A 25,258-nucleotide genomic window follows, 5' to 3' on the forward strand; every position below is an offset into this window, starting at 1 on the left:
ATCTATCAGTGTTAATGTGTGCATTCTATAAATTATTCATTATTTACTATGATAGGTGGTTTTGTGTTTGGTGGGGTGGACATTTCCCAGTGTACAGGTGCTGGGACCTTGCTCTATCCACTTAATGGATAAGCACCATTTAGCCGTTTATGTGCATCCCCTATATCTCTTGACTATTTTATTTTTCTGATAAAAGCACATGATGTATCTTACTCAGGCCTGTGAGCAGTGCTCCTTTGGCAACATTGGTAAAGAGAAGAGAACCCCACAAGCAGCATGAGGTTCCCTTCACTCGTGCTCCCAATATTGCACTTTCCTCTGCCAACTGGTCTCCACACCTTTCCTAGCACCATAAAGACTTCAACTCTTTCTCCTAAGGAATTTTCTGGCAATTGTCGATTGCTAAGCACATGACTTCATGAGTGTTCCCCTAATACACACCCATGTTGTAAACTACCATGCAGACTATTTCTTGATGTGATTTAAAGCACCCGTACATAATGAGACAGGAGAACTTTTGACTGCATATTCAATCTGGTGTGAAATCTCAGGAAGGTTTAATGGCTAACATTGGTGAATGAGGACAATTTGAGTTAGGATGAGACATTTTGGGGCAAGATATGGAAGGAAACATTCATTTAGATGCATAGGAATTACTAAGGTTTTTATAATCAAGCCTTGAGGAAAATTTGGCTTTGGAAGCAGGAGATGGTCAGTGGCTCTGCCCCAGGAAAGTCTCCTGGAAAGGGCACCTCTGCTTATGCTCAGTACAGGGAGAACATTAGCAGGGGGGCAAAGTCTGCTCCCCATGACATCTGCTGTCCCTTCTTGGACATTCTATTGTCTCCTAGAGAGTTCTGGCATCCTCTGTGATGTCACCAGTGTTGTAGTGACAACCAGTGCCCTAGTTTCTCTCAGTCTGAGTCTGGCAGTTACAAGCTAAGACATGTTTTCCCGTCTTCGCAAGCATTTTGGGAGGGGGAATGTCGATTCTGGAGAGACTAGAGTGAAGGAGTCTAGCCTTTCCTCTCAAAGTAATGATGGACAAAGACAGCACTTCTGGGGAATGTGGAGTAAGTTCTGGGCAGTGTATTTTGAGCTTCCTACCAGGGGGCTGCAGGCTTAAGCTGACCTTTCTAGCAATGGGCCACAACTGGAGCATCTGAAAAGGAATTGAATTTCCATGAATATCACAATTCCTTAAAGTCAAGGATTTCAGAACTTTAGTTTCCCCATCCCCACTGGGAGGATATGGTAAGGCCAAAGCTATTATACTGTGAACTTCTGGTCTTTACTTTTCAGTGCATTTGTTATGTTACATTGTATAATAACACCATCAGTATTCATGGAGGGTCCACCTTTTCTGAGTTTAGACAGGGCAGCAATGTATTTCACTCTCATTGCTTCTTTAAATACAGTGGATCTGACAGTAGTAACAGGGAGAGATTGTGCTCCAGGCAATAACCTTATGTTCTTAGACCTTCTCTGATTTCTTCTAACTGGCAGGGTCATCGTTTGCTTTATATATTAGAGGTTGTATGTTACAAATTTTTTTTTTCAATACCAAAACTATTTGGAACGTGTAGACCAAGATTCATCCTGTAACCTATTCACACTTCTGGGGCATTTGGTATTTCACATAGGGACACTGATAAGTCTGTTGAACATATCCTCCCTGGAAATGCGTTTTAAATCCATGTTTCTAAAATACCAAAAGTATTTGGAACATGTGGACCAAGATTAATCCTGTAACCTATTGGAACTTCTCAGGCATTTGGTATTTCAAATAGGGGAACTGATAAGTCTGTTGACCATGTCCTCCATGGAAATGTGTTTTTAATCCAAAGTTGTTGGCCTAGAGTATCAGAGCAGGACGTCTGAGTGTCTCCAATCACTCAAGTCTTGTGGATGGTGAATTTATCATCTGAGTTCGAACCCACAGTGTTGAGGGTCCTGAAACCAAGCTGTACCCTGTTCAGCTGATGATAATCCTGGAGAAGCCATCTCCGTGGTCCATGTAAGCACCTGATGTCCGGAATAGGGAACACCTGGATGCTTACATCTCTTGGTCTCTATAGAGTAGTGGGAGAACTGAGATCCACTGAGGAGGCCTCTTAAGCATAGACCAATCGCCTAGCAGTGACACTGGGTTCCCGGCTTGTTCTCCTGTTTAGGCCTAACTGTGGTCTATGTACACTATGCATTCTCCCCATGCAGGTTCACTTGTGTTCTTCTACCTACAGACGCTGGGAGAGAAACATCATCCCCTGGCACTGAACTAAGCGAGAATCAGGCCAAGAAGGAAAAGGAGAGGCTGATTAAAGAGCTGCAGCTCATTACCGAGGAGAGAAATGACCTGAGAGATCGCCTGAGGTTTCTGACAGAGAGATCCATGAAGAACAGGTATGAATCGCTCCAAATGCTCTTGTTTCATTCCTGGGTCTGCAAGGTCACCTTCATCTTATCCTATTAAGGTTTTGGGTTCTAGAAAGCTGTGCCTCCCTAACCACCCTGTGCTAAACCTCACCTCCCATATAGAGGAGATTCAGAACCTTGACCCTTCCTGAGGAGCGAGATGGAAAATGGACTCATCTGCTTCCATTTATTGAAAAGCAGATCTTGTGGTCTGAATGAAGAATTCGGGGATAAAGTCAGGGAGAGTGAGTTCCCAGTGTGCATTTTCAAAGCCCTGGACAGCTGGTGGCTTTGCAAGATTGTAATTGCAGTGAGTTTATGGTGAGTCTCTGTACTTGCTAGGCAGGGGACTGAGTGCTGGAAGATCCACTCAGCAGCCTGAGGGGCCTGGTACCAAACTGTTCATCTCAATGCTTGACTAGAAGGTCTCAGGCTCAGGCCTGTTTGTTATTGTCTGTGTGTCTTGCACTCTGAGACAGCAATGGTGGATGCATTTCTCCTGGATTTCACAGTACTCTCTGTTTCCATATTTCTCTTTCTCTTTCTCTGACTCTGTTTTTACATTTCTCTTTTTTGTGGGTATTTCTCAGTCTGTGGGTCTGTATGTGCATACATCCAAATGCATATGGACAACTTTTATATGTTTATATTTCCCTCCACACTTGGAATCTAGGGGTCTATGTCTTGGCCTGAGTATTTACCTGTAACACATTCATGGTGATGTGAATGCTTTGTTCTGGGAGCTCACTGTCAACAGCACAGTTCTTTGCCTATGTGGCCACGATTGTCTGTTTATTTGTATTCCTTGTGCAGATTATAATTTTGTGTTGATATAAGGTCTGTTATCGGGACAGGAGAAAAGAAATCACCGGTTTCTGGGTGTGTTGGGGTCGGGGAGCATGGAGAGGTGTGGCCTAGGCTCTTGATAGCTTAACTGGCTTGACTGCAGATTTCCTCTTGATTGAACAAAGGGAGCCAGGGAAGCCTCCATCTGGATGCTGAGCTTCTGGTGTCCTGGACGCAGAAAAACACGTTTCTGAAGCTGAAGAATATCCAATATGTAGAATTCAGAAGGTGTCCTTCCAGGGCTGGGGTAGTACAGGACCCACCCTGAGTTCATATATTCCTAAATGCCGATGTTCATTGGATTCTATCATTTGGGGCCACGCCACACTTCAGGCCAAATCCATATTATGAAGACCTGGAGAGAATGGAGAAGGCGGTCATGTCAATTCTGCACAACTTAGAGATGGAGAACACTGAGATCCATGAGAACAACCATAAGCTGAAGAAGGAGATTACCTTCTCTAGGTAAGTCCTGGTCAGAAAGGCTATCACCTGTGGAATGGCCATTTCTGACTTTCTTTGTTCTGGATTGGACGGTCTTCAGCTCTGGTTCTATCTCTTGTGCTGTTTACACATCAGTGTGCCAGGGTCATTAGGACTCAGTTTTCAGTTCCATAAAAGACTGTTCCTCATCCCAGGATTGTCTAGGCATCTTCAGAAGGCTCTAGATCTAACAGCACTGATTGAAGTCAGCAGAAGGTTATTAGGCTGACCTGGACCTATGGTGTCATACTAGGTTTTACAAAACTCAGTGTGTGGACCACATGGTTAGAATGACCTTCTCTTGGTTCTACTGACCTCCTTTGAGGGTGTTGGCCCACTACTAATTGATGTTGCCCCCATGCATTGGGCTTTCATGGATAGTTGTAGATCCATGTTCTTTTTGAGAGATGTGGACACTAATTGGTGCTCAGGCCAAACAAATAATTTATTCTTCCCGGAATTTACTCTTTGTGGTTTGTGCAGCAGCCTTATATGTATCGAAATGAATTCTATTAAGTCTTCATGGGTATCTGGGTCCTGGTGGAGTTAGTGGCACTCGGGAGTGGGAAAGGGAGAAAGAAGCAGCATGATCTTACTATGCAGACTGTATTTCCAGAAACCTGCTCAGCCAGCTCCTGATGGAGAACACATGTAGGAAGAAGTTGTTCCCACTGAAGCAGGAGAGCAAGGAGGTACATCTTGATTGTGCACTGAACCAGAAATATTTGGTTGACTTCAACAAGAAAGATAAAGACCAGCAACGTCCAGACACAGCATCATCTGGTAGGGTTGAGCAGCTGTGTTAGCTTAAAAATATCTGAAAAAGTTTGCCAATTTGATACATCTTTGCTCTCTCCTACCACCTTTCTAATTTACACTCACAACCACCCAACCACCTCATGTAATGGAATTGTTCATTGCTCTGCCTATGCATAAGTATTCTGGGAAGCCAACCACTTTTCAGAAACTGAATTATTTTGCAAGTATATTTGTCTGCTCTTTTTGAAGCTGCAGTAGAGAAATGGTGACAGATTAATAACATACCTCATTATTGCATATCCACGTGATAGATTGGATGCTCTGTAGTGTTTGAACAAGTTCTTGGTTCTTTGACAAATGACACTCTGTGGTCATGTGACTTCTTGTGTAGGAAGCACCTTTGCGGGATAAGAACAAAGTGCAAATGTCAAATTAGAACTTGTCATTAGTTTTAACCTTGGTGACATATGGACATCTACTTTCTTCCTGCAACACAATGAAGTTCCTTCCATTGCCCTGTTCTTGGTTTGCACTGGTATAAGTCTGGGTCCCATATTGGCAGCCCACATTACTTTGAGGCTCTCTGGAGATTTTGCCCTTCCCAAAGAGTTAGCAACAATGATATCAGTTAAAAGGTCCATGTTGACTGTCCAATAGAACTGAGGTGGTAGAAGGCAGCCTTCTGACAGCTGCCTTGCATTTCACCACCAAATCAGTGTCTGAAAAACTGCCTTCCTCTCCCAGGTCTCAGAAAGTGCAAGAGAGCTGGAATTGGACACACCCCAGTAAGAGAGCTTCCTGAAGAATAAGTTGCTTTCTCAGGAGTCCCTGATGACAAACATCCTGAATGGTAACAAATTTTTTGGATGAGTATTCTTCCTCAGAGTTAATTTGTCATTGCTTAGAGACCCTAAATTTATATAACACTAAGCCAGCCTGACTGATTGAGGTCTTACTTTCTTCTCAGAAAACAGCACTTGAGAGACAACTTGGGGGACCTCCTTTCATTATGTGTGCAAGAGGAGAAACAGCAATACATCTGTGCTTCTAAATGTTCTTTAAGAATGTGCTGTTTAGAAATATTTTTGTTATGATTTTAATTGAAATATTCTTTTTGTAGTTTCATATGTATATGTTCTTGTTACTGTTTTTATCTTTTCAAATATTTTTAAATATTTTAATTTATTTGTTTTAATCCTGTTTTGTTGTAAAAATGAATTCCTTATGAATAAAAATTGAATTCTATCTCTTGACTCTTAAGACCATCATTCTTACTCAAGGGTTCTGTCCCCTCCTGTGGACTTAGAACTGACAGCTACAGAACTCTGCATGTTCCATGGATCCTGGGCTAATAAGTGAATTCAAAGTCACCAAGGGGTACCCAGTGTGACAGTGTCTTTTGTGTGGATAATGTGGCTGTTTCTCCGACACACACTTTATGAAGTAATCACTGACATGCTTTACCCAATTGTTAGGGTCCATGTGGTTCTTCTGAGAGAGCAGCAGATGATCTATCCTGTGAGTCATCACTACAGCTCCTGCAGGTGCTTTTGTCCTTCCACATCATGTACTGTATTAGGTGGACAGGATCACCTCCAATTAAATAGAGAGATCTCAGGAGATGTGTATTCACAGGAAATTTACTGAGCTGTGCATGCTCAATGTGTTAGCTTGCCAGCCATCCCTACAGGGCTCTGGTGTCCCCACGCCTCATTGTGGGTCAGGATCATCCTCCAGCACCACTTAGTGTCCATACTAGAGCAGATCTTTCACCTATTATCAATGATGACCATATGTATTCTGCACATCTGACAAAATACAGAATAGAAATTAGCTTCCTGTTGGGCAGATTGGCATAATGATTGTTTTGATTGTTAGCATGAAAATTATTTTAATCTAAGCAGTTTAGGGAAGAACCTCAAGGACACCCATAGTGAATGCAGCCTGCAGCTGTGAACACATGTTTCTGTTGGAGAGCAGGCCTGTGCAGGCCCAGAACCTAGGTGGGACAGTTCAAGCTACCCTTTTTCCATGGCCAATCTGGGATCATATTGAGAATGTATTTTTTCCAGGTGACTGATTTCCAATTTATGGAATTGAACTAAATTACTGAGAGTGGAGGTGACTCAGAGAGTTAAAGTACAAAAGGACCAATCCAGAATGTCCACAAAAGCTTGCTGTCACCCCAGGGCTTTTAAAAGCTCAGCAGCTAGAGAAGCAAGGTAGTATTTGGTTATTCTTATGCTTGGGTCTAGACATTCATTATAAGCTGACCATGACACAAAAAGAGTCATCTGTGTCACAATAGAAGCTAGTTGTAACTAGATTCACCCCCACACTATCACATCACCACTGTATTTGAGGTTCTCAGTTACTGGAAGAGGCCTGGGTCTTGCTACACAAACTCATAATTTATGTCTTCATGACACTGTGTGCTTTGTTCTGTTGATGCTACCATTGGCATACAATATTTTGGATACTTTGTGCTGACATCTGTGACATGAGACAATAGTTCATGCCATGCCTAACCTGCATAAACTGTCCTTAGAGTATGGTGTAGACAGAGGGGCCTTTTTTTTCTCTCTGAATTTTCAAAATATTTCCAGTCTTCAGTCAAGTCTGACAGCCATTGTCCAGTGCCTGTCTTGAGATGTCCCCATTGTCTCCTGGGGGTATTCATCCAGCCTGCTCTGTAATTGTGTAGAAGATTAATAGGGTTCCAGCCCTAGGATTTAATTCAGTGTGATTGTACTTTCCAAACATGCTCAAAGCCCTACATTCCACCATAGCCTGTGTGCTTTAGAGAAAGAAAATACAGAACCACATTGCACTTGAAATTTCTCCTCCAACAAAAGGAGAGCCTGCATAGGGCCTTTAAGTAACTCTAAGTCCCAGCTTCTGCATAACTCCCTCCATCGACTCCATTATTGGTGTATTTTCATTACTGCTCACTTTATTTTTGGTGTGCAAAGAATGTGTACCATGTCAGTAAAGTGTGTGTGTGTGTGTGTGTGTGTGTGTGTGTGTGTGTGTGTGTGTGAGAGAGAGAGAGAGAGAGAGAGAGAGAGAGAGAGAGAGAGAGAGAGTTTGTGTTTGTTTGTGTTTCTGTGCAGGTGTTTGTGTATGTTCATCCATGAACTCACTATCAATTTTCATAAAATGACTTAGAAGACTGTAATGAAAACTGTCGAGGTGCATGCAGACGTGTGTTACTAGTGTCCCACGGCACCTGGCAGGTAACACTGAAATGGTGGTCTACTATAATACAGCCTAAAAACAGGCTGTGGATGGTTTACACAGAGATTGTGACGTCATCACCACTAGAGAGAGCAGCAAAAGCTTCATTTATCACATGCTGCTGTTACCAAGATGAGGCAAAGCCTTATCCTACAGAGAGTCTGGTATGATTTGATGGCAGGAAATAAACTTAGTACTAAAATCATTCAATTACAAACGAAGAGGATAATACAAAGAGTCATAGGAAGCAAGAGCTGTTTTTTGAGGAGATCCATAAGAGAAACAACCCCTTTCTGAAACTAAGTACACACCACAGTGTCAATACCTAAATTATCAAATCAGAAATGAAAAGGGGGATGAAACAATAGACATGTGAGTGAATTCAACAATCATTAGGGCTTCTTCAGAGTCCTTTACTACAGAAAAGTGAAAAATCTATTTGATATTGGTAATTTTTCTACACAGATAACAAATACCAAGTTAAATCCAAATGTGGGATTTAACTCATAAGATTATTCTCATAAGAAAATAGATAGTATTTAAACGATGCCACTACAAAAATTAAAAAATATATATGAGGGCCACTAGGCTTTAATGCAGCCTTTCTACCAGACGTTTAATGACGACCTAATAACAATAGTGCTTCAATTATTCCTCTGATTTGAAAGAGAAGGAACATTGTCAAACCCCTTCTCTGAGTTGCTCTTTTTACCTAGAATTCCTGAGTCTGTTGCTTCTTCCATTGTCACCCCATCAATAGAGCTGCAGGGCGAGTCTGTCCCGCCCCAGAGGGTATTTGCCAGCTGACAGGGCTGGGTTTTGCTCTGCTTGCCCCTGCTCCTGCCCCCGCCCCTGCTCTTGCCCCTGCCCACTCCCCCGCCTCACACCCTCACTCGACATCGCCTCAGACCCATCCCCCCCTCCCAGTCCCACCACAGCCCTCGACTCAGACCCGTCCCAACCCCCGCCCCCACCCTGCCCTCGCCCCTACCCTGCCCCCGCCCCGATCCCCCCACAACCGTCCTCTCCTTCGCCCCCCTCCCTGGCCTCCGCCCTCCCTGCCGCTGCTTGCGTTGCTACCATTCGGTCTTCGACTCCCCTGTCGACCCCACCGCCACTGCTGCTACCTTCTCCCCCTTCTTCAGCCCAAGACTTTTGAGATCCCGGCTTGCAGCGCTCTGCACTAGGAGCTAATGGAGGTGAGGAGAGCCTAAGGGACAGACCCCAGGCCTGGCCCCAGAGACTTGTGTCTCCCCCCTCCGCCGAAGTGCTTTCCTGCAGTTCTCCATTCTGTGTTCAGTTTGTGGGGACCCCAGCAGGTGGCAGGCTTTGCTGATCCTCAGGTGTGAGTCTGGGACAGTGGTGGGACTTATGGTTGAGGGAAGTCTTTCAGGCAAATGCAGGCTTTTCTCAAACTCTTGGACCATCTGGTGCCCTCCCTGGGGTCACAGGACCTGTGGAAGTTGGGAAGCCACTTTTCACTGTCCTGTGTGACTTTCCCTGCAGAGTGAGCTCTCCTGCAGGAGGTACTCTCACATGCTTCTTTAAAAGCACCTGTTCCTCAGATCCAGATCAGTTGTGAAAACAGGCTTCTTCATGTCAGTGTGCCAGCTCCCCCTCCCAGCTCAGAGCTGCCACACCTAAGGATCCTCCAGCCCCAGTACTGGTTGGGTCTCATGGAGGAGTTAGAGCAAAGTGCCCCTTCTGAGAAGTGACTCAGAACAGAAGGTTCCTACAACCCAATGAGGTCTCTTCCAGTTGCCCTGTTCTTGGTTTGCACTGGTATAATTCTGAGTCCCAGATTGGCAGCCCACATTGCTGTGAGGGTTGCTGGAGATTTTGCCCTGCCCACAGAACAGAAGTTTCAGAAGAAAGGCCAGTTTGGCATAATGAATTCTTTTGATAGATGGCAACAAAATTATCTTAATCTAAGCAGTTTAGGGAGGAACCTCAAGAACATCCATAGTGAATGCAGCCTGCAGCTGTGAACACACGTTTCTTTTGGAGAGCAGGCCTGTGCAAGCCCAGGACCTAGGCGGGACAGTTCAAGCTGCCCTTTTTCCATGGCCAATCTGTGTTTGTATTGAGAAAGTATTTTTTTTTTCCAGTTGACTGATTTCCAACTTATGGAATGGAACTGACTTACTCAGAGTGGGGTTGACGTAGAGAGTTAAAGTACAGAAGGAATAATCCAGATGTCCACAAAAGCTTGCTGTCACCCCAGGGCTTTTAAAAGCTCAGCAGCTAGAGAAGCAATGTAGTATTTGGTTATTCTCATGCTTACGTCTAGTCATTCATTATAAGCTGAACATGACACAAAAAGAGTCATCTGTGTCACAATAGAAACTAGTTGTAACTAGACTTATACGACATTATCACATTATTACTATATTTGAGGTTCTCAGGTATTATCTTAGAAACTAGAAGAGGCCTGGTTCTTGCTACATATAGTCATATTCTATATCTTCACAACACTGTGTGATTTGTTCTGTTAATGCTACCATTGGCATACAATACCTAGGATATTTTGTGCTCACATCTGTGACATGAGACAATAGTTCATGTCATCCCTTACCTGAATAAACTGTCCTTAGTGTACAGTGTAGTCGGAGGGGCCTTCTTTTCCTCTGAGATAGCAAAACATTTCCAGTCTTCATACAAGTCTGTCAGCCATTGTCCAGTGCCTGTCTTGAGATGTCCACATTGTCAGCTGAGAGTCTTCATCCAGCCTGCCCTGTAATTCTGTAGAACATTAATAGGGTTCCAGCCCTAGGAATTAATTAAGTGTTCTAGTACTTGCCAAATATGCTCAAAACCTAGTTTCCACCCTAGCTCTGTGTGCTATACAGAAAGAAAATAAAGAACCCCATTGCACTTGAAGTTTAGCCTCCAACAGAAGGAGAGCCTGCACAGGGCCTTTAAATAACTCTAAGCCCGAGCTTCCCCACAACCCCGTCCATCGATTCCTTTATTGGTGTGTTTTCATTAATACTCACTTTCTTCTTTGTGTGGAAAGAATGTGCACCATGTCAGTAAAGTGTGTGTGTGCGTTTGTGTTTGTGCATGTTCATCCATGAACTCACTATAAATTTTCATAAAATCACTCAGAAGTCCCTAGTGAAAACTGTCGAGGTGCAGGCAGACTCATGTTACTACTGTCTCGTGGCACCTTGCAGGGAGCACTGAAATCGTGGGCTACTTTAATACAGTCTAAAACGAGGCTGTGCATGGTTTTCAGTGAAATTGTGACGTCACCCCACTACAGAGAGCAGCAAAAGCTTCATGTATCACATGCTGCTGTTACCAAGGTGAGGCAAAGCCTCATCCCATAGAGAGTCTGGTAGGATTTGGTGGCAGGAAATAAACTCAGAACTAAAATCAATCAATTACAAACAAAGAGAATGATACAAAGAGCCAAGCAAAGCAAGAGCTGGCTTTTTTTTTTTTTTTTTTTTGAGAAGATCCACAAGACAGACAAACCACAGAGCCTATATCTAAAGTACCAAATCAGAAATGAAAAGGGGGATATAACAAAGGACACTGAGTGAATTCAACAATCATTAGGGCTTACTTCAGAGGCCTTTACTACAGAAAAGTGAAAAATCTATTTGATACTGGTGATTTTTCTAACAGATAACAAATACCAAGTTAAATACAGATCTGGGAAGGTAATGAATAATTCCCATAAGGAAATAGATACAGTCATTAAAGGCTGCCACTCCAAAAATTAAAAATAATAATAATCAGGGCCACATGGCTTTAATGCATCCTTTCTACCAGACTTTTAATGAAGACCCAATAACAATAGTGCTTCAATTATTCCACTGAATTGAAAGAGAAGGAACATTGCCAAACTCCTTCCCTGAGTTTCTCCTTTTACCTAGAATTCCTGAGTCTGTTGCTTCTTCCATTGTCACCCCATCAATAGAACCATTTAAAATGGGATGTAATCGATGTCTGGAGCCTCATTCTTTCCCTTGACCTCCATGCGGTGTCCAGAAGGCATGCCTGTTCTCATGGACATGGACTCATCTCTTTTTGCTGCAGCAAGAAGAAAGCCAGCAGAGGAGGCAGGAGCTTACAAAGAATCAGTAGGATTTCTAGAAAAGAAGCATCCAGATCTCCATTCTCAGAAAACCCCTGGCTTGCTCTCATGTGACTGGGTCCTCAGACACCAGCAGCCTTAGATGAGACCAAGGAAAGCTGTGCAGAGTCCTGGGTCCCCAGGTTCTTGACCTCCTGAGTGACAGCTGTGGACACGTCCTCCAGGGAATCCTTACAGCTGGTGACATCTGGACAAGGTGAACCAGATGCCAAAATGAGACATGGGAGAGAAATCCTAGGCTGTTTGGAAGGAATTAGTCTCTGCTTTTGCTTCTGTCTCTTTGTGCCCTGCTGCTATGATGTTCATGGGGAGCTCTCATGCCAGTGGGTCTCCTCCTAATGTGTTTGTTGTTGCAGATGTCCTGGATGTTCTGGACCCCATCAGAACTCAGCCCGTGCTCAGTCACGGAGGTCAGCACCTTCCTGTCCATCAGGTCATGAGACCTGAGACAGTTGAGGTAACGGCAGTTGGCCTGGGTGAAGTGCTCACAGACTTGGACTCTCTTGCATGACTGTGGCTTCAAGCAGATCTGTTTGTGGCTGTCTCCTTTGTAGTAACTTTTGCAGGAGAAAAGCATCCCCCTGTACCAGGAAGAAGGCCGGCTCCTCTTGGTTAAGCCCAGAAAGCTCATGATTCTTCAGGACCTGGATGCTCTGTTCCTAAAAACTTGGTGTGGATATTTGCAGAGGTTTCTCTGGGATTTTGCATAATGACTCTGTCCCAGAAGTTTGAGCTTGCAGAGGCTTGGGCAATCTGTAGCATGGTCCCTGGATGCACTTCAGATTGAAGTCACAGGCTTCAGTAGTAGCCGCCACCTACAGTGTGATCCCTGCCTGATCTCCAGTCTCCAATAGGAATAAGCAGTCTTGCCCAGCAGCTCATAGAGCTCTGCCTCTGGAGCCTGATCCTACTCTGCAGTTCCTTTAAGGTCATGCAGCCCCTGTGGGCCCACAGGATCTTGGTGATGAAACAGTCTGCCCCAGGATCCCCCATGGTGCACTATGGCTGCAGCTGCTCAGGCTTGTGAGCTGGACTCTGCTTCATGGAGAAAGGAAACTGGAAAAGGGGATAACACATGAAATGGAAATGAAGAAAATAACCAGTAAAAATTAAAAGAATTAAAGTCATCATCTCAGGAGAATGAGTTGGAAGCCAGGTCCTTAAGCAGGCAGGTTCTCCACAACAATGCATGCTGGGTTCAAGACTGGACATGAGGTGCCCTGAGCTTGGGACTGCCAGGCTCCTACTGGGAAGAGAGCTTTCTTCTTCATTTCCGTAAGTCTCTCTAGTTTTCTTTTAAGGCTTTCATCTCATCATTGACTTTCCCAATGTCCTTTTATGACAAGCCATTATGGTTAACAAGAATTAAGTAAGGGCTCATTGAGCTGTTGGTAGTTGGAGGTCTGGGGGAAGCCCTGGACAGAGAGATCTTGCCTGCCAGGGGTGGGATGTGCATGGTGGGAGGGACTAGTGGAGTGTCATTGGCCTCAGTATGCACAGGCTTGGGGCTGGTGCCTGGCTGCCTGGTGCGCCTCTGTGGCTACTTAGCCTGGGTCCCACCGCAGATGCCCATGGTGGTTGCTGGCCAGTTGTCCTTGCTCTACCTGTCCTCGGGGCTTCTGGCGGGGCTGACCACAGCCTTGAACATGGACAAAATGGGCCGGAAATCGGAGGATCATGGGAGCATCTTCAACTTCCCCCTCCCCAAGCACTGGCAGTTGCAGCTGGAGGACAAGCCACTGTGAGTTTCCCCACATCCAGGCAGGTGTTCTGCACCACCAGGAGAGCAAGGGCAAGCACTGCTGCCACCAGTCCCACATGCACAAGGCCTATTTGTTGACTTTGCTCTGCCTGGCTCTGCTTTGCCTTGCTCTGCCCTGTTGTCTCTCACTTCTTTGGCCAAAGACTGTTGAGATCCCGGCTTGCCTCACCTTTCAATAGGCACCTCTGTGAAGTGAGGAGAACCAAAGGGACAGAAGGCTGACCTGGCCCTGGAGACTTGTGTCTCCCCCTCCACCAAAGTGCTTTCCTCAGTTCTCCACTCCGGTTTTAGTTTGCAGGGATCCCAGCAGGTGGCAGGCTTTGCTGAGCCTCCCCTGTGAGAAGGGGACAGTGGTGGGACTTATGGTTGTGGGAAGTCTTTCAGGGAGATGCATGCTTTCTCAAACTCTCCGACCATCCATCCAGTGCCCTCCCTGGTTCCCATTCCCTGCGTTTGTTGCGAGTCACTTTTCGCTGTCCTGTGTGACTTTCCCTGCAGACTGGGCTCTCCTGCAGGAGATACTCTCACATGCTTCTTTAAAAGCCCCTGTTCCTCAGATCCAGATCAGCTGTGAAAACAGGCTTCTCCATGCCAGGGTGAGAGCTACCCCTCCCAGCTCAGAGCTGCAACACCATAGGATCCTCAGGCCCCAGTGCTGGGTGGGTCCCATGGAAGAGTTAGAGGAAAGCTTCCCTTCTGAGAAGTGACTTAACACAGAAGGTTCACAAGTGACAGTCAACCCCCAAGTATTTCTTCCAGGAGAAAGCACTCAGCTCTCCCCTTTAAACAGTTTAGGCTCCCACATGGCCCAGTTTTGTGATTGGGGAAGATTTTCTGGAGCTTAGTTGGCCAGTCAGAGTGGGGCTACATTCTTTTTTTTTTTTCTTTATTAACTTGAGTATTTCTTATTTACATTTGATTGTATTCTCTTTCCCGGTTTCCGGGCCAACATCCTCCTAACCCCCCCTCTTCTATATGGCTGTTCCCCTCCCCATCCTCCCTCCATTATCACCCTCCCCCCAACAATCACGTTCACTGGGGGTTCAGTCTTGGCAGGACCAAGGGCTTCCCCTTCCACTGTGCCCTTACTAGGATATTCATTGCTACCTATGAGGTCAGAGTCCAGGGTCAGTCCATGTACACTCTTTGGGTAGTGGCTTAGTCCCTGGAAGCTCTGGTTGCTTGGCATTGTTGTTCACATGGGGTCTCGGGCCCCTTCAAGCTCTTCCAGTTCTTTCTCTGATTCCTTCAACGGGGATCCCGTTCTCAGTTCAGTGATTTGCTGTTGGCATTCGCCTCTGTATTTGCTGTATTCTGGCTGTGTCTCTCAGGAGCAATCTACATCCGGTTCCTGTCGGCCTACACTTCTTTGCTTCATCCATCTTGTCTAATTGGGTGGCTGTATATGTATGTGCCACATGTGGGGCAGGCTCTGAGTGGGTGTTCCTTCTGTGTCTGTTTTAATCTTGCCTCTCTCTTCCCTGCCAAGGGTATTCTTGTTCCTCTTTAAAGAAGGAGTGAAGCATTCACTTTTTGGTCATCCTTCTTGATTTTCATGTGTTCTGTGCATCTAGGGTAATTCAAGCATTTGGGCTAATAGCCACTTATCAATGAGTGCATACCATGTGTGTTTTTCTGTGATTGGGTTAGCTCACTCTGGATGATATTTTCCAGTTCCATCTATTTGCCTATGAATTTCATAAAGTCATTGTTTTTGACAGCTGAGTAATATTCCATTGTATAGATGTACCACATTTTCTGTATCCATTCCTCTGTTGGGTTCTTTCCAGCTTCTGGCTATTACAAATAAGGCTGCTATGAACATAGTGGAGCATTTGTCTTTGTTATATGTTGGGGCATCTTTTGGGTGTATGCCCAAGAGAGGTATAGCTCGGTCCTCAGGTAGTTCAATGTCCAATTTTCTGAGAAACCTCCAACTGATTTCCAGAATGGTTGTACCAGTCTGCCTCCCACCAACAATGGAGGAGTGTTCCTCTTTCTCCACATCCTGGCCAGCATTTGCTGTCACCTGAGTTTTTGATCTTAGCCATTCTCACTGCTGTGAGGTGAAATCTCAGGGTTGTTTTGATTTGCATTTCCCTTATGACTAAAGATGTTGAACATTTCTTTCGGTGTTTCTTAGCCATTCGGCATTCCTCAGCTGTGAATTCTTTGTTTGCCTCTGAACTCCATTTTTTAATAGGGTTATTTTACTCCCTGCGGTCTAACTTCTTGAGTTCTTTGTATATTTTGGATATAAGCCCTCTATCGGTTGTAGAATTGGTAAAGATCTTTTCCCAATCTGTTGGTGGGGCTACATTCTTAATCCATACTCATTCACACAACAGAACCTCTTCCTCCCCACCCACGAGGCCTTGACTTGAACCCAGGTCCTTCCTGGACCAACAGACCTGAGAGAACAGATTGCAGCACAAGAGAGAAAAGAAGCCAGAATAGTTTAAACTGGAGAAAACCCCCATATAGGCGGTTTACCAACTTTTGGGGTTGTGCATATTGTGGACTTCAGAATCTTAAGGTCAGATTTTTCTGATTACACCTTATAGGTGAAGCTGAAGTCTACTGAGGGTGGGATCATCCCAGGCAGGGAGGGGATCTGACTCTGCAGGCCTGGCCACCCTCTGCATTCTCCCAAAAATAATTTTTAGTCAGCTGTAAATCTGAAGTGAAATTTGTTTTTTGTCAACTCAAACGGTTGACATTTCAAGTCTCACACACCATGTGAGAGACACACATTTATCCACAGGGGATTTGAACTTACTTCTATAGAAATGACTGTGGGCCAACAGAGGGAAAGCATTCTTGCCTTTAGCATTCTGTCTGTATCAGAGACTACATGGACTGGCTTCCTGGACAGACATGTCCAAGCAGACAGACATTGTAATGAGGGAAAACTTAGGCAAGAAATGACCTGGGGACAGTGATTTCAGATTGTGCCTTTAGCCAGGAATCTCTGTTGTCATTAAGGCAAGCAGTCTTGGGCCTGCCAAAACTTGTCAGTATTTCAGGGCTCTTACAACTGCTCCAGGTACTTCTGAGGTGAAAGCCTTTCATTAAAAAAAAAAAAAGTTTATAGAGCAATATTTCTCAACCTGTGTGTGGCAACTGCTTCACAGAGATTGCATATCAGATACCTTGTACATTATGACTCATAAGAGTAGCAATATTATTTATGAAGTAGCAATGAAATAATTTTATGGAGGGGATCATCACAGTATGAAGAGCTGTATTAAAGGGTTGCAGCAGTAGGACTGTTGAGAACCACTGCCATAGAAGCTGACACATGGGAGCAGACTCCTCAGCTGAGTAGAGACCCACGACAAGGGATACCGTGTCACACCCTAGAACCCAGAGGCAGAATCTATCCCAGGAGTCTGTGGGTCACCTTGTCTTAAATTCTCCCAGGCTCAAGAATAGCATTGATCATCTCAGCAGAGTCAGCTTGCACAGCCCACATCAGGCCCATGGCTTCCCTGTACAGAGAAGGATGTGGGTCTAAGTGACAGACAGTGAGACTGAGGGGACCCTGATACTCATTTGCTTTGAGCTGTGGTTTCTTCACCTGTAAAATGGTGGTGTTTCTGCTGAATTGGGTTGTTGTGGAGATTAACAGAACATACAACCTGCTCAGTGTCTGCCTGGCATGGACCCTGCTGGTTAAATGGAAGCTGTCGATGGTGACGAAATTAAAAGTAGAATTTCTAGCCAGATAGTGTTAGTTGTGGGGCGCCATACAAGTGTTCTAAGCATTTTCTGATTCTAAGACCGCCTCACCTTACAACCTAAGGCTCTTGATTTAAATTTTAAAAAAAAGAATAAATATAAAATACCAATATGAAAAAATCATAATCAGAAATGAGCTAATTCCTGTGAAGTCATTCAGCTTTACATTTTCTGCTTCTATTTCCAAGGCATCTAGAGTAGCACTATCCGAGATCCTAAAGCCTTCTGTTATGGTGCTACCCATTCATTCCTCTCTCCTTGAGGACCTCTCAGGTGACTTACCAGAATCAGATGGCTTTTAAGATTGTTCCCATCGGGTGCGATCTCTCTGTCCATGGGCCTTGCCCAAAGCTGCAGGGCCAACCTGTTGTTTTACAATCCAAAATTCCAGACATTAATTTTACCAATGAAGTTTCAGGAGTCAGATGCTGAAGTCAAGTAAAGCTCCCAACTGTCTTTCCTGATTCACTGACCTCCCAGAAGAAGAGCAGTCCTGTTCCCTCTGAACACTTTCTTAAAAATCCTTTAACTCAAAAACTTTCCATTGGTTTAGTTATCTAGATTTCCTTTCACGTTGTGTCTTGATCTGCTGGACCTAAGTGCACTTTTTACCTTTGCCATAAATGTGTGTGGTAGGTGAGCCATACCGTAATTAAGTCCATGTTTACATGAATAAACAACTCTTGCTTTAAATGTCTGTGCCATGGCCCTGCTATACCACACACTAGTTTTTCAGTAAATAATACATTCTTGGAGATCACAGTGTGATCAAATATTTTGTAACATGACTTAGTAACGTTCCCTCCATTTTATAAATCAATTTCTTTGAGGAGGATTCTGGATGTTGTCTGTCAGGTCTGAGTGCATCATCTTGGGAATCCCAAGGAACATCAAACTTGGGCTTTTGAAACTGTTGCATATGGCCAACCCGGAGCAAAAACCACCCAGGAATCTACTGATACTTGACACACATTAATTCACCTGCCTTTTTCATATAGTTTATGGCAAGAGGTCACCATTCTTGACCTTGTTTCATTATAAAACGTGGTACTAAATGTAAGAGTTGGGGTCAAGGAGATCACCCCACAAATCACAAAATACCCATCTCAGATAACCATGTATGGTTTATTGAATACAAAACATCCATGAATTTCAGGACAGAATTAAAAGTCCAAACCTAAGGATAATAGAATAGAAGAGAATTTAGATTTCCTGTTCACAGGTCCAGTAAGCATATTCAGTAAATCATAGCAGAAAACATCCATAAGGTAAAGGAAGAAAAGGCCATGAAGGTACAACAAGCCTACAGAATGCCAATTTAATCATACCAGAAACAATTCCTCCATTAACATAATAATTAAAACACTGAATGCACAGATCAAAGAAAGATCATTAGAAGGGGTAAGGTATAAATAACCAGTAACAAATAAGTTCAGACCTATCTGAATTACACCAGACTTCTCAACAGAGACTCCAAAAGCCAGAAAATCTTGGGCAGGTGTAATGCGGACCAAGGATCCTATACCCAGCATAATTCTCAATCACCATAAATGGAGAAACCAAAATATTTCATGACAAAACCAAATTTAAACAATATTTTTCTCTAAGAAAGCACAACAGAGGATTGTAGTAGGGAAACTCCAAGACAATGAGCTAAACTATACCCAAAAAAACCCAAGAAATAAATCATCTCTCAATAATTTCAAAAAATGAAGCACACAATCACCATTTCACCCATAACCAGAAAAAGAAGAGAAAGCAGCAACTATTGGTCTTTAATATCTAACCAGACCCTCTGTCACCAATCCCCCAGCTCCTAGGGAATAAACTGCCAGCCAAAGTATATACAGGGTCTATGGTTCTAGGGAACTGTGTAGAAGAGGACTGATTTAAGTGGCACCCATGTGGCGGGAGGCCATTGACTACGCTGAGGCCTGTTGCCCACCAAAAGTAGATGCTGGAGTTGTGAGGTGGGAATGGATATGTGTAGGTGGGGGAACACTGTCATATAGGCAAAGCTGAGCAGAAATGTGATGTAAGATATGATGAGGGGAGTGTGGAAAGCAGGACAACAGTTGAAATGTAAATAAATAAAATAACCAATTAATAAAAAAATAGCCAAAAATAAAATAAAAACTGAAAAGGTAAAAGAAAACTTACACCAAAACAAAACAAAAGAAATCCTTGTAGTGGATTGGCCTAATTCTGCTTGTATTTTAATGCTAATATGTAGAACTCAAGACTGGTTAACCTCCAAAAACTGACCCTGCTCCCAGTTAACTGTGATTATAAAGAAGCCAACAGCCAACAGCTGCACAGCAGAGAGATGGGGGAGGTGAGCTTTGAGGGCTTTGCTAGAGAGGATCATGAGGAGGGAAGAAGGAGGAAGAAGCTGCCAGAAAATAAAGGAAGAACATGTGTGATGGAGAGGAGAGAGGAAGAGGACAGCAGCCATGGTTAAGGGAGAGGAGAGCCTGGTCCTGAGAGCTGTCCAAGTGCAACAAAGAGCAGCCAAGATGCTACACAGTCAGTAAGAGTTGAGCGTTATTGTTTGGAAAGTAGATCTGATACCATGGAGGGCAGGCAGCTGCCCAGCTACTGTGCTGATTAAGGCATATGATGAATAAATTTACAAAATATGTATAACCAGTAAGGAGCTCTATAGAGGATCATAAAAGGAATACTTTAGTTTGAAGAGAAGGATAAAATACCAGAGGAAACAGGAAATAATTTAACAAAACTAGAACAGTCAATCAAAAGAAGCCAATAAAACCCACAAAAATTAACAAAATTAAATACATAGGTTTAAATGATATTTGCATGTCACTAAACTCAATTCCCCAGTAAACAGACATACATTTAGCCAGAAACAGGATCACCATCATGAGAGATGTAGAGGATACACTAGGGAAACAGACCTAAGACACAGGTCCCTATAGCAATTCTATGCAGTTTCTCTATGCAGCTGACAGAATAGATTTCAAACCAATCCTGTCCAGAAGATGTAAGGACATTCATTTCATACTTTGCAATTACCAAAAGATACTACAATCTAAATATATACATATTAAACACAGCAGTCACAAATTTAAATATATATTTATCACATAGATCTGAAATTACCCATTAGCTATAATAGTGGTTGTGATTGTTTTTAATAGTCTATTCTGACCACTTGGCAGATCACATGCAAATAAACAAAAGAGGAGGAGCAGAATTCAGTGACATCATCAGTCAAATGGACCTAACAAACTACACTGAACTATACATATATTTTCTATCAGCCTGTGGATCTGTCTCCAAAATTGACCACGGATTAGGACACAGAACAGCCCTCAGGAAAGATAAGAAAGCAGAAGTAGTGTCATGCATTCTATCGAAGCACAAAGGAATCAAACTGGTATCACACAATAGAAAGTGCAGTCAGTATACACTCTCGTGGAAGGTCAGCAACACAAACAACACACTACTGAAAGGGCCAAGGGAGAAACACATAAGGAAAAATTAAAATTCCTAGAAATGAGTGACAATGAAAACACAACCACCACAGATCTATTCGATACAACATAGTTTTAGGAATTATGTTGCAGTCAGCAAAGCCAGAGCAGTGGACCCATCTAATCCCTTTGTCATGCATCAGAAGTAGAGAATGTGGAGTGTGCCCTGTTGGGTTAATGCCTTGAACTGGCTCGCCACATTCCCAATTTCCCTTTGCAATGATAACATATTTTTGGCATTACACATTGGATGTATGCAATTTGCCTTTTGATTTCATAGGGGAATAATTAAGGGACTTCCTGGAGGGTCGAAAAGCACTGTGGATAAACTGTGTAGAGACTGAAAGACTACAGGGGTTTTGGAAGCTGAGCTAATGTATTTTTATTATGATATGTTTAAGAACCTATGGGGAATTGGGAGTGGAATATGGTGATCTGAATGATAATGGCCCCCATAAACTCACATATATGAATGTTTGTTGCTGGTTAGTGGAAATATTCGGGAAGAATTATAAGATACGGATTTGTTGGAGGAGTGTATGGGATTGGGCTTTGAGGTTTCCAAATTCAACACCATCTATAGTTAACACTTTCTCTGTCTCCGACTTGCACATAAGATGTAAGCTCTCAGCCAGTTCTCTAGAAACATGGTGTCCTACCTGCTGCCGTGTACCCCAGCATAATATTCATAGACTCATGATCCTTGAAACTGTAAGCTGAAATAAACTCTTTCTTCTACAAGTTCCCTTGCTCATGGTGTCTCTTCACAGTATAGAAAAGAAACTAAGATTGGAAGGAACAGTTAAGTGAAAAATTTCTCAATAATATCCTGGAAAATAAAATTCAGACATTTACCAAATGTGTCAGGTACCGTGATCAAGCTGGCTTGACTGCAGAAGTGCAAGAATGTTTCAACACATACAAATGAATAAACAATCCACCACAGAAAACCAAGAACAGGAAACACATGATCACTGCAGTAGAGGCAGACAATCTCTTTGGCAAAATCCCACAGTGGTTAATGCAAAAGTCCTGGAGAATCTGGGATATGGAGAAGACATACCTTAACATTATAAAGGCGATATGCAAGGCCAACAGCATCCTAACTGGAGGAAATCATAATGGATTTCCACTAAAATCAGGAATAAGTCACAGATGTTCATTCTTTTCATCTAATTCAACTAGTATGTGAAGTCTTATCCAAACAATATGACAATAGAGAGATGGAAAGGCATGTTAATATGAAAGACAGCAGTCAGAGCATTCTCATTTGCAGGCGATATGATCCATATATAAAGACCACTACGAAACCACTGGCAAACTCCTATGGCTCATGGACACATTCACTAAAATCACAGTAAAATCAATAGAACTCCTGTATACCAACAATAAATATGACGAAAGAAGCCAAGAAAACAAACCCATTCAGAATAAAAATCTTGTAATATCTAAGGAAGTAAAGACTTGTTAAAATGAAATCATTAGGAAAAATAAAAAAAACTGAAGAAACCAGAAAATGAAGAGACCTCTCATTTTCATGTATCAGTATGATTTATATTATTATATCGAATTCTACCAGAGTCATCTACTGGTTTAAATCCATCCCATTATAATCCCAATACAGAGCTTCATGGGAATGAAAAAAAAAAATCTCAGAACTCACATGAAAGCACAACTGAGCAGGGCAGTCAGACACTGCTAACTAATAAGACAGTAAAGCACTGCGGGAGGCATCACCTTTAATGATTTCACCTTCATTTTGGGGAATAGTAAAAAAGAAAACCAGCATGTTAATATCATGAGAGCAGACACAGTGCCTAATGGAATAAAATTGAAGAGCCTGATATTGGCCTATGTTCTTATCAGCATTTGGGTTTTGAGAAAAAGGAAAACAAACAAACAAAACAAAAAACTCCCAACCACCCCTCCCACCACCACACACAAGTGCAGTTTTCAACCTGTGGGTTGCAACCCCTTCAGGGAACAACCACATATGAGACATACTTTATACATGATATTTACATTACAATTCAAAACAGTAGCCACCTTACATTTATGACTTAGCAATGAAATAATTTGGTAGTTGGGGCTGGTTACCACAATGTGAAGAACTGTATTCCTTGAGTTGTTCTTGGTCATAGTATTTTTCTGCAGTAACAGAAATGTGACTGATATATAAACTGGTACCGAAGTGAGTGGAGATGTTTGTGAGGAATCCCTTGATTTTTTGGAGGAGGGTGGGAGACTTTGGATTGGGAAAACTGTTGAATTATTTAAGGAGATCTTAACAGTTTAGTTTGCCACATGGGAGACATAAGTATTGTGAGTCTGTGCAAAATAGAGCCTCTCTGATGAAACTTCAAAGGATGGCAGGAACTCTATTGGTGACTGGCTTAGAAGCAATTGCTATAATTTTGGCAAACAATCTGTCTCTTTTCTGCCTGTTTACTAAGAAGTGACCTGAAGATAAATAAAAAGCTAATTGACTAATTGTTTTGAGCAAACTTCAAGGGGTAGATATCCGGTGACCTTCCTCATATGGTAGGAATGTGTGTTTGTATTTTTCATTGTTAATGTAGCCAGGACTTCAGTTAATCCTGCCACATTCGGGGTCTGGACGCATAGGAAACTGCAAGATCTCCCAGAATTTGGAAAATGTCCCAATTGTTGTAAGGTCCCCAAAACATGTTGTCACCCCACACACATTGGGAAGCAACTTAAAGGAACATGACCCCCTCATTCTCAGGAGGAAGGGTGGGTGGGTGGTTATTTGTCTGCCGTGGGCTGTAGATGTTTATTGTCAGTTAGGGGGTTGGTTGCAAGTTCTTACTGGCCATGGTCAGGGAGGAAACAGTAAAGCAGATTCGAATCAGGGATGTCTTTCTTCCTTTCTCTTTCTGTCCTCAATTCTCTGTCTAATGTGGTGGGAAATCAGGAGAAGGGACTAAAATGACAAAATCATAGATCACTGTATCTCTATTTATACTAGAAAGCAATACTAAGTCTCAAATATTTTAGGATGGCATGGATTTTTGAATGATGATAAAATTTAAAATTGTACTTGCATAAATGATTCAATTCATTTTTAAGATATAAGTATATGCAACTTATTCACAATGTGGTGTAAAATTCTAATTTTATAAAATTACTACTGCACACTGCCGTGGATAATTAAGGAATTCAAGCTAGTACTTTCCAACTATAAATAATCAGTCTTCCAGTCATGTTAGGTACTGCTTTAGTTAGGTACAGAAATAAGCTTTATTTAACTTCCTGTGTATGTTTTTAAAGTTAAGTAGGAAGTAAATCCCTTGGGAAAAAAAAGCCACATTTGTCCACTGAGATAGACATTACATACAAAGGTGGTTCTCAAATCCTTTAGAGATCTGAAGAATCTGCCATTTCAGATGTCCTAATAGTTAAAGGCTTTTCACAGTGGGAGAGACCTCAACTCCTGGTAGTGTCCCCAATCTATTCTGAAAAAGATGATGGGCTCTAAAGAACCATTGGGTGAAATACTACCCACTTACCTCTACTGCTGCCAGAAAGCTGTCCAGACTGTGCAGAAGTTGATCATGGGGAAGTCTGTGTCCCAGTTTTTGGAAAAAAAAAATAGGATAGTCCTTCAAGTGACCTGCTTCAAAGGATTGTTGTCAGAGCTCCTGGCCCAGTGAGTTGAAGGTGGATGCCACAGTGACACAGGAATATTTGCTGACTGACTCCCAGGGTAGCCAACAATTTCTGTCATTTCTTAGGTTTGGAGCTGTTTGCTCTGAATTTCCTTTTATTCAGGCAACATTTCTCCTCCTCAGATCTTGGATGGGGTTGAAGATTAGATAGTTTAGTCTTAACCTTTTCTTGTTATGAGAATCAGAAAAACAAACTTGTTCACCATCGTGCAGAAATGTGACAGCCAGGAACCTGGACAGGAACAGGGTGGACATGGGAGGCTCAGAAAGCAGGGCTCTATGGACAGTCCACAGCAGTATCAAAACTCCTGCGATAACCGCTCTGGCACCATAAGTCCTGAGAGAGGATGGGGATGCCAGGAGAGTGTGCGTGGTCTGCCCACTGCCTGGGACTTTTAAAAGCTTGTACCACCCCTTAGCACATAGAAGAGATTGAGCAGAAAGAGGCCGATGCCCAGAGCCACTGCTGTGGTAGGAGGCAGTTATGGCGGTTGGAGGTGGGGGTAGAGGTGGAGGAGGGATGGGAGAAGACCGAGGAATTTCCCCAAAAGACAAGAACAGACACCATCCTTACTACTCCAGAACCCACGCCAATCCCACCCCACCCCTAAAATGCCCAGTCCACTGCCAAACGTCCCCATGCCAAGCATTCACAGCTTCATCCCCACTGTGCTTATTTCTTAATTTTTTTAACTTCTTATTTATTCTCTGTGAACCTCACATC

General features: G+C 43.1%; 1 protein-coding gene, 1 long non-coding RNA gene and 1 pseudogene across 4 annotated transcripts; 1 reads left to right on the plus strand and 2 right to left on the minus strand.

Moving 5' to 3' along the window:
• The first annotated feature begins 880 nt into the window (after window positions 1-880).
• LOC147998996 (uncharacterized) lies at window positions 881-5,748 on the plus strand. Its single transcript, XM_087595810.1, has 6 exons — window positions 881-1,073; window positions 2,244-2,403; window positions 3,595-3,726; window positions 4,361-4,527; window positions 5,248-5,353; window positions 5,471-5,748. The coding sequence occupies exons 1-5, from the start codon at window positions 947-949 to the stop codon at window positions 5,310-5,312; spliced, it is 651 nt and encodes a 216-aa protein (XP_087451936.1). The 5' UTR covers window positions 881-946; the 3' UTR covers window positions 5,313-5,353; window positions 5,471-5,748.
• On the minus strand, window positions 2,964-25,033 carry LOC147998997 (uncharacterized). Of its 3 annotated transcripts, XR_015643861.1 has the most exons (8): window positions 24,376-25,024; window positions 17,631-17,712; window positions 10,316-10,428; window positions 9,887-9,984; window positions 4,789-4,901; window positions 4,341-4,524; window positions 3,718-3,940; window positions 3,191-3,616 (listed from the first exon to the last, which is right to left on the minus strand). It is a non-coding gene; the product is annotated as an uncharacterized LOC147998997 (long non-coding RNA). The 3 variants fall into 3 exon arrangements; XR_015643860.1 differs by lacking the exons at window positions 3,718-3,940; window positions 4,341-4,524 and having other exon boundaries at window positions 2,964-3,616; XR_015643859.1 differs by lacking the exons at window positions 3,718-3,940; window positions 4,341-4,524; window positions 9,887-9,984 and having other exon boundaries at window positions 3,181-3,616; window positions 24,376-25,033.
• LOC147998998 (zinc finger CCCH-type antiviral protein 1 pseudogene) lies at window positions 11,675-12,838 on the minus strand (annotated as a pseudogene).
• Window positions 25,034-25,258: the final 225 nt, after the last annotated feature.

The sequence above is a fragment of the Rattus norvegicus genome, chromosome 19 (assembly GCF_021556685.1).
Source record: "Rattus norvegicus strain SHRSP/BbbUtx chromosome 19, alternate assembly SHRSP_T2T, whole genome shotgun sequence".
Lineage (NCBI taxonomy): Eukaryota > Metazoa > Chordata > Mammalia > Rodentia > Muridae > Rattus > Rattus norvegicus.